General features: G+C 38.4%; 1 protein-coding gene across 2 annotated transcripts in view; it reads right to left on the bottom strand.

The window, feature by feature from the left end:
* Positions 1 to 13,156, bottom strand: part of SMARCC1 (SWI/SNF related, matrix associated, actin dependent regulator of chromatin subfamily c member 1) — a 123,201-nt gene that overhangs the window by 33,719 nt on the left and 76,326 nt on the right. The window contains exons 22-24 of one of the 2 annotated variants that reach the window (XM_043443315.1): positions 4,542 to 4,597; positions 2,394 to 2,508; positions 1,573 to 1,724 (exon numbers count right to left, since the gene is read on the bottom strand). In XM_043443315.1, the coding sequence (XP_043299250.1) occupies positions 1,573 to 1,724; positions 2,394 to 2,508; positions 4,542 to 4,597 (323 nt within the window). Of the gene's footprint in view, positions 1 to 1,572; positions 1,728 to 2,393; positions 2,509 to 4,541; positions 4,598 to 13,156 lie in introns of both variants that reach the window. The other variant, XM_043443314.1, reaches the window with a different exon arrangement.

Consider the following 13,156-nt stretch of genomic DNA (forward strand, 5'->3'; position numbering starts at 1 on the left):
TCTGAAGGGAAGCAGTCACTGGAAGGGATATGAAGAGGCTAATGCTGAGCAGGTAAGATTATATATACAGCTTGACATGGGTGCTATTTAGGAGTCAATAGGTGGGTTCAGCCTGTGAAAAAATTTACTAGTTGTAGACATATGTATCTATTTATTTGTGTCTAACTTACACTTCAATGCAAAGGTGACCTGAGTGAAGACTGGGTGGACGGCTGTGTCTTTCGCTGCAAAGGCACAAATGAGGGAAGCCCTCCTGGCTTGGCTCATTTTTTGAGAAAACATGCCCAATTGATGACAGCATGAACAGAAATAACTTGGACAGCTTAGAGACACTGAGATAGCCAGGAGTCGAACCTGGCAGAAGACAGACTCAAAAAATGTTTCCGATGAAGGAAGAACAAAACCAAATAAATATGAAACAACAGTCAAATTGCTGTCCCCATCAATATTCACTTAAACAAGAGTACCTCTCACAAATTCCTAGACATCGGGGGTGGCAGACAAGAGCGAATACCTAAAATTATACTTAAGAACCATGAAGATCAGGACACATCTTTGGAAGAGACTGGCTAGTATGCATATGCAAGACCTCAATCTACTGTGAAGTAACATTCAGCTGGGGTATCTGACTGAACAATTCTGTGACCCATGAGCAACCCTCCCCAACACCGTCTGACCTACATCAGATGGGCAGGCACTCAAAACAGTGCTCTTATGGTTTGAACTGGGTCATCAATGGATCTGTGTGGCATGTTATAAGCCATGCCACACAGATTAAACACTTGGAGAAACAGTTTACAACAGCTAAACAGTCTGGGTAACTAAACACCATGAAAAACATCTTTACCAATGGATCAAGAACAGGTCCAGATAAAATGATTAGCCATGTCCTAGTAACCACTGCTTAAACTGTGGTGACCTATAATGAAAGGAGACTACTTTTGAGGGTAAAATAGAAAGGGGGTAAATAGGTTTTTTAAACTTGACATATTCATGCCTGGAAAGCTTTAAAGTGCTAACTTAACACAAAGCAGGGAAAATAACATTCTCTTTTCTTCTTAAATATGCTGGGAAGCCAATACCATGTTATAAATAGAGAAAACCACCCCCAGAAAAGCTGGCAAATTCAAGAAGAAAAAGAGCTATTTTAGGTTCCTTCTTGTTCCTTCCAGTCTCTAAGAGCAGGGTGAAGTATTTATACAAGGAAACAGATTTTTGTCTTAAAAATTACAAATATTTCAATCTGGTAGAAATTATTGAAACTATAGTCCAAGACAAGTTCTGCAGGCACATTTGAGAGACTTTAAATTCTGCCTTCAATCACTGCAGTCTTCAGAAGACTGAATGAATGACACAATGAATGAATCGAAAGCAGCCACCATTTAGGCCCAGGTCGGCTATTTTCACCATCCTCCTGCCCATGGAATTCTTAACCTAGAAATGTCATTCAAACAAACAATCATCTCCTATGAGATGCGAGGCTCTCTATACCAAATATTCCCAGTAACGTCAAAACAATACAGCCATTCATGGCTTAAGAGAGCACTAGGAAAAGAGCTGTCAGGGGCAAACCTTGGCTTTCGTTGCAGCTGAGGCAAGAGCAGCTGCTGCGGCTGTGGCTACATTGCCTTCAGAAATTTCATGTTCTACTTTCTTCTTCCCAACATCACTTTCTCTTTCTTTACAAGAATCAGTGAGTTCCTTGTTCTCTTCAGTCTCCTTTTCTTCTGGGGGGAAAAAATCAGAAAGCTTTATTACCAGTGTGCCCAGTTTGAATAAGCCATCTTACTTCTCACCTCTGCCACATAACGAACTAGGACTGATGTTATAAAGAGATCTCAGTGCCTTTCCCTTAAGATTTCTGTTGATCCACTCCATGCATGTAAGTCGGCTTCTATTTGAGATGGATTTTCTAAATAGTACACTCTGTCTTCTCTGAGCTCTCTATGTAGTTTCCCTTGGATATAAAGGAAAATTCAGGGGAGCTAAGTCCTAAGACCAAAATGTTTGTTCATCAGTCAATGAGATGCTCTGGGAAATCCTAGGGTCTGTAGGAAATCAGAAGCCGAGAACAGGCACCTCTGGAAGCCTTTCAAGTTAGGCAGGATGGGACATAACAGCAACGAACTGGAAAGAAAAAAGTACTGACTTCAGTCACAGCCGAACAATTTGTTTGTCTCTGAATCGCTGAAAACAATGTAGTCACCAGCATGGTGATGGTGCCTCAGTGCAAAATAAAACTCAAATCCATATTTACTGTTATGTTAAGAAACATGTAGCAAATGAAGGACTATTTTTTTTTTAGGACTATTTCTATACAATTTAACTGCTTACATTTCTCCAGTGCTTTTAGTGTTTTACATAATAAAGTCCAAAGAGTTTCCTCAAAGTACCTGATTTAGTATCCTCGCTAACTTCACTATCCTGTTCCTTTTCACTGTTTTTTTCATTTTCTCCGTCTTGTGCTTTATCACCTTCATCCGTTTCATTTTCCCCTTTGTTTTCTGCCTGGAAGGGGTACAAAAGAAAAGGATAGAGAGTGAGAAAAATGAAATAAAAGGTCCTTTTACAAGTGATGTTATCTTAGAGTAACAAAAGGTTCCACTATTTTTGGCAACAGGTGGACTAGGTTCCGAAAAGTCTTACAGAGAAAAGCTGGAAAAAAGTCAATAAATTTCGAAAAATACCTCTCACTATCCACAGCTCCTGAATGGTCATGAGACTTCATGTTTCTTAAGCACAGTCCCACCCCCTTTGCTAAAATGCTGGGGACACAGTGTCCAGAAGAGTGTCACTGTGACTTATTTACATTATTTACTGGTTAAACAAACACATGGTTAGTCGTCTGTATGCTTAGCTGCTTAGTCGTGTCTGACTCTCTGCGACCCTGTGGACTGCATGCAGCTCGCCAGGCTCCTCTGTCCTTGGGGACTCTCCAGGCAAGAATACTGGAGTGGGTAGTATTTCCCTTCTCCAGGGGATCTTCCCAACCCAGGGATCGAACCCAGGTCTTCCACATTGCAGGCGGACTCTTTACCATCTGAGCCACCAGGGAAAGTACTAAAAGTTACTTAAAATGCACAGTACAAGAAGGTCCTATTGTACAGCAGAGAACCATATGCAGTATGCTATAATAAACCATATTGGAAAATAATATAAAAAATGTATATATATGCATAATAATAATTTTGCTATACAGAAATTAACACAGTATTGCAAATAAACTATACTTCAATATATAAAATGAACAAAAATACATAAGATGTACAGTATTAACCAAGAAGCAAAATGAAATGCTGCCAAATTTAAAAAGTTGAGAAAGTTCTTCAACACAGCCATTTGCAATGGCTCTTAGAAGAGCCAAAACAGAGCAATCAATGATCATGTTCTGGAGACTGAAAACTTCAATTGCTCTATGGTCAGGAGCTGGCATCATTTATCAATTTTGAAATCCTTGAACAAATTATGTAACATTATCTATAAAATGAAGAGACTATCATTGACTTGATAAGGCTATTTTAGGAACTTGATAAATTCATAAATGTAAAGTATAAAGTACAGTATTTGAGACGCTGTAAGAACAATCATTAATTTTACTATGATTCCCTTCCTCTCCTTATCTATATACAATGATAAAGCACCAGAAGGAATCAAGAGCTTAAATCCTTGCTTCATTTAAACAGTGACTGACTGATTATCCTGTACCCCAATCTTGGCTTACCTCACATTGACAGCCTTCATGAGACAGGCATCAGGACACAAACATACTGGGCACCTGGACGCCCTCTGCACGCTGGTTGCAGTGTCTCCCCCTCCACTGACAGCTGGAATACCTGACTCCCCATTCTTCATTTCAAACCTTATAATAACCTGCTCTTTAAAACATACTTCAAATGTCACCTTCTTGTTGAGTTTTTCAAATATTTTTCTGCTGACAGCTAAGTCTCCCAGAAAATTCCTCAATACTCTCTAATTCTCCTCTGGCATAAGTACAGAACCCAAACCCTACAATTCAATAGTTTTAAGTCTTCAATAGTCTTTTGTATTTATATTCCCCAACTCTGTCTGAAAGAATTACAGAAGCAGAAGCTGGAAGAGTGGATAGATAAATCCTCACTAAAATGAAAGTCAAAGTCACTCAGTTGTGTCCCACTCTTTGTGATCCCACGGACTACACAGTCCATGGAATTCTCCAGGCCAGAATACTGGAGTGGGTAGCTGTTTCCTTCTCTAGGGGACTGTCCCAACCCACGGACTGAACCAAGGTCTCTCGCGTTGCAGGCAGATTCTTTACCAGCTGACCCACCAGGGAACCTGAAGAGTGGATAAATCCTCACTAAATAAACAAATGACAAATGTCCTGTATTATGTCTTATGAGAACTGCACCTTAAACCAGGAAAGTGAAAATGGCTGACAGAATCACTTACAGTCCCGAGAGGGACTCAAAAGATCAAAATAAACCCAAACTGTTACGCTGTGAAAATCAGTGCTCTCTGTGGCTTTTCTATAGTGGGAGAGTTCAAACAGACTGACATTTTACCTTTTCAGGCTGCTGAGCATCAGTATCTGTTTCCATTTTTTCCTCTTCAGCTCCTTCTACAAACAAAGGAATAAGAACAAATAGTACAATGTGGGGAAAAAGTAAAAACTATTACAAAGTTCTGAGAGTATCTGAAATACAACTACATATAGTAATATGGACAGATCTCACAACCAGAAGGTTGACATAAAACCACACATACTTTTATGATTCTACTAATGTAAAATTCAAAAGCAGGTGAAAGTAATCTATGGTGTTAGAAATCAGGACAGTGGTTTACCAGCAAAGGGGTGGGTTCAAGGGTGGCATGGGTGCTGGTAATGATCAGTTTTCTCGATCTTGGGGCAGCTTACATGACTGTGTTTAATTTGTGAAAATGCATTGAACTGCCCACTGTGGGTCTCCATTTTTCTGTACACATAAAAATTAAAAGTTCAAAAACACTTTTTAAGTAAAAGAAAAAAAAAGGCAAAAATAAAAACAATTTGTTATTCTTAAAGATACTTATTGAGTATTTGAGTCTGTCAGGGACTAGAGAAACAGTTAAGAGCTAGAGAGTTACTAAACTTCAGGAGCATGATCACATTTCCCAGCACACACACACACACACACAAAAGAAAGAAATCAATAGAAAGTGTAACCTACTCTTAAAAAAAAAAAAAATCTGATCAGAAATTAAGCCATAAAGCTAGTTTTCACAAATTTCAAGAAGTCAATGACAATGACCAAATCAGTAACAAAGTTGTCTTACCACAATGCAATGAAATTAGAAGCTTAAAATACACATGTCTCTATGTCTGAAAATGTAATTTTGAGATTCAGTAAAAATACCACTTATGGGAAAAGGTAAAATATGCCTTTTTATTTTTAGATTAGAAAAGAAATAACAGTTCAAAGTCTATAAGCTGTACATTCTTTACAGGAAAGCAAGGAAGAATAATAGAATAGAGGAGGTAGACAGAAAATAACAAGGGCAAAAAAGATTAAAGATATAAAAAAACCCAAAAATACAACAGGGTTTTAAAATATATAATAGAATCCAGATATCTCTTCTGTGACAGATCAAGAAAAGAGAGGGAAGGCAGAAATTAATATTAAAAATGGAAGAAAGGCCATAACTATTGATAAAAAAGCAAAGGTCAAAAAAGGAAGTGGTAACAACCTACTGAAGAGGCTAAAGTATTTACAAATAACATTGACTGATGAAGGGTTGATATTCAAAATATATAAACAGCTCATATAATTCAATATTTTATTTATTTATTTATTTATTTTGCTCCACCCCCCCACCCCCAATTCAATATTTTAAAAAACACAAATAATTCAATGAGAAAATGAGCATTAGACCTGAATAAACACTTTTCCAAAGAAAACAAACAGACGGCCAACAGGCACAAGAAAAGAGGCTCAAAGTTGCAAATCTTCAGAGAAATGAAAGTCAAAATCCTAATGAGGTATCATCTCACACTTGTCAAAATGGCTCTCATCAAAAAGATCACAAGAAACACATGCTGGCAAGGATGAGGAGGAGAGAGAATCCTAGTACACAGTCAGTGGGAATGTAAATCAGTGCAGTATGGAGGTTCCTCAAAAACAGCAACAAAAACCCACTACATGATCTAGCAATTCCACTCCTGGGTAAATATTTAAGGAAATGAAAACACTAATTCGAAAAGATATTAGCAATCTAATGTTTGGAGCAGTATTATTTACAGTGGCCAAGATATGGATACAATCTAAGTATCCAACAAAGGATGAACGGATAAAGAAGATGTGGAACACACACACACACACACAAACATTACTTAGCCATAAAAAGAACGAAATTTCACACTGTGCAACAACATAGATGGACTGGGAGGGTGTTACATTTAGTGAAATAAATCAGGCAGAGAAAGACAAACATTCTGTGTTATCACTTATATGAAAAATATAAAAAACAAAACAGAAAGACTCACAGAATAAATTAGTGGTTACCAATGAGGAGAGGGAAGGATAGAGTGGTAAGATGGGGAAGGGGGTTAAGAGCACAAACTACTATATATAAAATAAATAAGCAACAAGCAGCACTATTTACAATAGCTAGAACATGGAAGTAACCCAGATGTCCAACAACAGATGAATGGATAAAGAAGTTGTGGTACATATATACAATGGAATACTACTCAGCCATAAAAAGGAATGCATTTGCATCACCAGTAAGGTGGATGAACCTAGAACCTTTTATACAGAGTAAAGTCAGTCAGAAAAATAATATAAATATTGTATACCGACACATATATATGGAATCTATAAAGATGGTATTGACAAATTTATCTGCAGGGCAGCAGTGGAGAAACAGACGTAGAGAACAGACCGAAGGACACGGTGGGAGGGGAGAAGGGAGCGGTGAGGTGTATGGATAGAGTAATACAGAAGTTTATAATACCGTATGTAAAACAGACAGTCAATGGCAATCTGCTCTGTGACTCAGGGAACTCACACAGGGGCTCCGTGACAACCCAGAAGGGTGGGAAGGGGAAAGAGAAGGAACAGAGGTTTGGGAAGGCGAGGACAGGGTGTTCCTATGACTAATTCTTGTTGACGTACGACAGAAAACCAGAAATTCTGTAAAGCAAGTATCATTCAATTTAAAACATTAAGTGGCAAAAAAGAATATATTCTACAGCACAGAGAACATAGCCAATATTTTATAATAATTGTAAAGTATTATAAGCTATAAAAATATTCAATCACTATGCTGTCCGCCTGAAACTAATATTGCAAATCGACTATACTTTAAAAAAAAAAAAAAGGAAATGACAAAAAGCTCTGAAAAAGTTTATGCCAAATAAAACAGAAGAACTAGATCAAATTAACAAATTATGAGAAAACTGATTTTCCTTAACAGATCTGGGAAGAAGTATAACTGAAAAAGCTTAAAAACTTAAGACAAAAACACCACAGGTCCAGATGTTTTTACTGGGGAATTCTACCAAACTTTTAGGTTAAAAAAAATGATTATAATATTCATAAGTTTTTCCAGAGAATATGGAAGATGGAATACCTCCTAACTCATTCTATAAGGCGAGTAATAACCTTTGATTCACAAAATGAATACAGACAACAGATAAGGAATATTATACAGGCCCCTAGGCTAAATCTCATTTATAATCACAAATGAGAAATTCCAAAGCAAAATACCTAAAAACAGAAAATAGCAGTGTATTTAAAAAGGTAATATATTATGACAAAATAATATGACTACAACAGAAGAGTGATTTTAACATTAATATGTCTATCAACTTATTTGCTCATATGCATAAAAGTATCTGATAAAACTCGATGTCTTTCATGACAAGCTAGCTTTCATAACAAGGGCTAAAAATAAAAGGAAAGTTCCTGAGCCCCCCAGTCAGCGATAATCCTATAATATATCTCATTCTTCAAGAAGAGATGCCTATAGTATTCCATTTATTATCAAGAGCAAGACATGAATACCAATATAACTACTTTCCTTTGATATTGCCAGAGGTCACAGCCGAGGCAGTCAATAAAGAAAAAGAAATAAAAATGGGGTAGAAAGGAAAGAAGAAAATAGTTGTGATCTGCAGAAAATAAAACGATGTACAGGAACGTTACTAGAAATAAAAACAGCATTACAAGACAGTTAGCTATAGAATTAACATACAAAATCAACTGCATTTCAATATGCTAACAAAAATCAATTCCAGATAGACACATGAAAAAAAATAAAACCTGAATGATCTCTTAATCACAACACAAAATGTGCCCATAAAATAGAAGCCAAAACTATTAAAATGAAAAGAAAGGACTTCTTTACATTGAGATACCAAAAAGAACAAGTAACAAAATAAAACACACGCCTCACAGTAACTAGATTAGTTCCTCAGATTTATAAAGAAAAAGGTAAATACTATGGAAAAGTGAGTATAAGACAAGAACAGTTATTCCACAGAATGACATATGACTGATAAATTTAAGATACTCTAATTAGTCATCAGAGAAATGTAATTTAAAACCATAACGGAACATCATTTACACCTGCTACATCAGCAGAATCAAATACTAGGAAGGTAGTGGATCACGTGTTACTGGTCAACTTTGGGGAGAAACCAGGGATTTCCTAAAACAGTGCTACTCACAGAAGCAGTTCACAACAAAATAAGTTAAGCAAGAATGCTCAAGGTTCAATGTTCAAAAACGTTCAATTCTCTTTTCTCTTTTCCTTTATTAAGAAATCCACTTTATGAAAAAGGGACAACTGAACCAGTGATGCATTCTCCTTAACGCAATGTGGCAACTGCACTTAAAGCAGCGCCATGTCTAAGCAAAACCCTGTATGTACGTGTACAGCTGCACACTGTTCAAAAATCCATGATTCTCAGTCCTGGGGGTGGGAAAGGGAAAACAGCAGGTACAAGGGAAACAGAAACTACCGGTAATGTTCTAATTCCTAGTTCAGATGAAATATGTAACAAGAATTAAGATACATTAAAATATAATAAAATGATGTGAACAAAAAAGCAAATGCATGCGGAGCTTTTTTAAACCCTTAAACCTCAAAAGTTACTTTTAATTCAATGTGCATTAAGCCACCTTTGCTGGATCAACTTAATTACATACTGAATAAGTACTATGTGGGAGAAATGCAGTATTTTTTTTAATAAAGGTAATCTACATTTGAAATAAATAATCACAATCTATAGCTCTGCATTTTAAAAAGAGAACATACTCTTTCTACTCTAAAGCAAGCCAAATTTGATATCAACTCATAATTTCAAGATGAACAATATATTAATATAATATTAATACCTATCCATAAAAGGATGGTAGGGTTAGAGACAGACTCTCTGTAAGGGGGACTATCTGAAGATGCGTGTTCAGAGTTTTAAGGAGATGTTTATTAATAGTTTAATTATGAGTTGTATACTTCTCAGGATGCTATGTGGAAGAGTAATGGTTTCTAGTCTGTAAAATATTTTGTTAAAGCAGCTATTAGAAATCTTCCTGGAAGGAGAGAGCAAGCGTGTGCACACATGTGCTTTGTCTTTGGTCTGAGTTCTGGTCAGAAGTGTAAAATCTGAAGAGGTTGCAGCCGTTCACATATCCCTTAATGTCATCCTGTTGCTGATCAACTAGAAGGTTAAGAACCTTTCCCTACAAATATATGGCCTGACCCATGTCTGCAGAGTTAATTAAAGATACTAGAATGAATAAAAGGAAATTCCCAACCTATAAGAAAACACATAAAATAAACTAGTGAGCCACGGTCCAAAGACAGAAAGAAAGAGAAAGTAAAAAAATAAAAAAAAAAATCCTCTGACCAGGTACTTAATGCTGCATCGGCCAAGGGAAAATATCGACATCACAGTTCACAATTAGTTCTCATGCAGTAGATCAGGGGTTGGTAACCTTCTTCTGTAAAGGGTCAAACAGTAACTATTTTCAGGCTTGCAGGCCCTACAGTCTTAGTGGCATCTACTCAACTCTGCGATAGTAGCATGAAATCGGCTACAAAAGCAGCTTGGAAATGAATGGGTGTGGCTGTGTTTCAATATAACTTCATGAACACTGAAATTTAAACATCATATAATTTCTATGTATCACAAAATATTATTCTTTTGGTTTCATCCAAACATTTAAAAATGTAAAAACCATTCTCATATATTGTGGGCTAAATAAACATAGGTGGCAACTTGGATTTGGCACAAGACCCAAGATTTGCAAGCCCCTGGCTCTAGAAAAATAGGATGAGCTCTGGATACCCACTAATTAGGCTCGAATCTTGTCCCCACAATTTACCAGATCAAGTAACACTGAGCAAGCTACTTAGCTGACAGTGGCTTAAGTTTGCTAATACACAACAGAAGAGTATTATTATTATTTCCTTCACAGGGATAGAGCTAAGGATTTAATTATTTCATGTAAAATGCTAATAACTGTCTGGCTCACAGTAAGTGTTCAATGGCAATTAGCTCAGCTGGCTGCATGTGAGCTTCTCAGAGGCCTCTGGTGCTGCTTCAGTGACAAGAAAGGCCTCTCAATCTTCCCTGGCTGCCAAAGATCTTTCGCAATCTGGTATGTCATCTGTGACTCCCCCCTCACCATGTGATCTTTTCTGTAAAGGACCAGATCAGTTTATAAAATTACCTGCCTGGCTCCCACTCTCTTATGTTACTAACGACTCAAGAGATATCTGATCAAACCAACTGACGAGGGGTCAGCAAACGAAGGCTGCTTTTGTCAGCAGAATTTCATCAGAACACAGCCGCGCTCATTTGTTTTAGTATTGCCTCTGGCTGCTTCTGCACCACAAGCACAGAACTGAGTAGTTGAACAGAGACCGCCATCAAGGCAGTAAAGGAAAGGTCCTGTGAAGGCCCATTAGTCCTTTACCAAAAGAGCTTGCAAACCTCTGTGATAGAAAACTCATCCTAATATGACAGCCCAGCTTATGAACAAAGATAGTCTTGGAGACACTGCCAGACTCTCAAGGTCTCAACTTCAATGTTGGGAATTGAGGGACACTGGTGGTGAGACGTAAGGGTGGCCTCATCGGATCCCTGCCTTGAGATTTTCATGTCCCTGTATGAACCGCTTCCCTCAAGTGTGAGCAGCATCTGTGATTTACCTCTAGCCACAACAGAACACAGCCAGAGTGACAGGGTGTTAGATGACTCGAGACCCTGCGCTGTTCCTAGACTCGCTCTGCAGACTCCTTGTCGGACTGATGAAGTATGCTGCCGCGCAGGGGAAGCCTCAATAGCAGAGTCCTCAGTGGCCCTAGGAGCCGAGGGAAGCTTCCAGCTGACAGCCAGCAAGAAACCAAGGTTTTCAGTTCTACAACCGCAAGTAAATTAATTTTGAGAACAAGAGTGAGCCTGGGGATGGATTCTTCAACAGTCAAGCCTCCAGATGAGAAGGTAGCCCTGCCACCAACTTGATTGTTGCCTTCTGAGATCCTCAGCAGAGGACAAGTTAGGCTGTGCATAGACTTCTGACTCACAGCAACTAGGAGATAATAAATGTACTGTGTTTTAAGTCACTAATTTTGTGGTAATTTGTTTTGCACCAATAGATAACTACTGTACCTCCACCGAGCTTCCCTGGCGGCTCAGACGGTAAAGAATCTGCCTACAACGCAGGAGACCCAAGATCGATTGGTTGGGAAGATCCCCTGGAGGAGGAAATGGCAACCCACTTAAGCATTCTTGCCTGGAAAATTCCACAGACACAGAAGCCTAAAAAGCTACAGTCCATGGGATCAAAAAGAGCTGGACAAGACTGAGTGACTAACATACACATACCTCCTTAACTTCTGAATGAACTTCAACCAAGGGTGAGAAGCAAATTAGCCAGCATCCATAAGAAGAACATCTTCATATAAATGGTCTCATCCACTAGTCCAGGATAATTTCATCCCCAGTCACCACCCCTTTCTCCCAGCTTCCACAAGGTGTACTTTTTGGTCTAGTAATAATATGCTTGAAAGTGAAAGTGTTAGTCGCTCTGTTGTGTCCGACTTTCTGCAACCCCATGGGCTGTAGCCCACCAGGCTCTTCTGTCCATGGGATTTTCCAGGCAAGAATACTGGAGTGGGCAGCCATTTTCTCTTCCAGGGGATCTTCCAGACCCACAGACAGAACTCGGGTCTCCTGCACTGCAGGCAAATTCTTTACCATCTGAGCCACCAATGCATGTCTGCTCAGTCGCTTCAGTCATGTCTGACTCTTTGCGATCCCATGGACTGTAGGCTGCCTGGCTCCTCTGTCCATGTTATTCTCCAGGCAAGAAAACTGGAGTGGGTTGCCATGACCTCCTCTAGGGGATCTTCCTGACCCAGGGATCAGACCCAGGGATCAAACCCAGGTCTCCTGCATTGCAGGCTGATTGCTGAGCCATCAGGGAAGCCCATAAACAATATGCTTAGCAAAACCAAAATGAGGAGAGATAAAGAAACCATTTCCTAAAGTCTTGAGGGAATCGGAAAAGTTAGCTCTGAGGAAAGAATTAAATGCTTGCAAAATACCTGCCTTTAATAAAGTATGTTACAAATAACTAAGTCATGATTCTCCTTGGAAAAGAATGATGTTTATTTGTTGAAAACATTCTTACACATCATCTGTAAACTGTCAGCAGTCACTTTCTAGAAGAGACAGAACAATGTTACTTCTACAGAGACTCTGGCCCTCTTCTCTATGAGGTAAAGTCTATGAGGTAAAAGCCTTTCAAAACCAGCCCCACACCTCCACAGCTGCACTTGACTAGTAACTCTGCTCCTCACAAACTTCTTGTATAATTTTCAAAATATGCCACCTATGTTCACTCCTTCCTTTTTCATTTTTGTTACAAGGCCATTTCTTTTGTGAGGCCTTCCCTAACTGACCGAAGTATAAGTAACTGTGCTTCCTCCACATGGGCCTCTACTTATAACTATTTCTTTTTATAATAATGTCTCCTCTCCCACCATGAATATTCTTCAAGTACAAAATATTTTTTTTAATTATTTAGTTAAATTATTTAATTCAGTGATTGATTCACAACATGTGGTCCAGGTACCCTGGGAGTTCCCAAGGTCAAAACTATTTATATAGCAACACAAAGATGTTACT

This window comes from Cervus canadensis, chromosome 22 (genome assembly GCF_019320065.1).
Source record: "Cervus canadensis isolate Bull #8, Minnesota chromosome 22, ASM1932006v1, whole genome shotgun sequence".
NCBI lineage: Eukaryota > Metazoa > Chordata > Mammalia > Artiodactyla > Cervidae > Cervus > Cervus canadensis.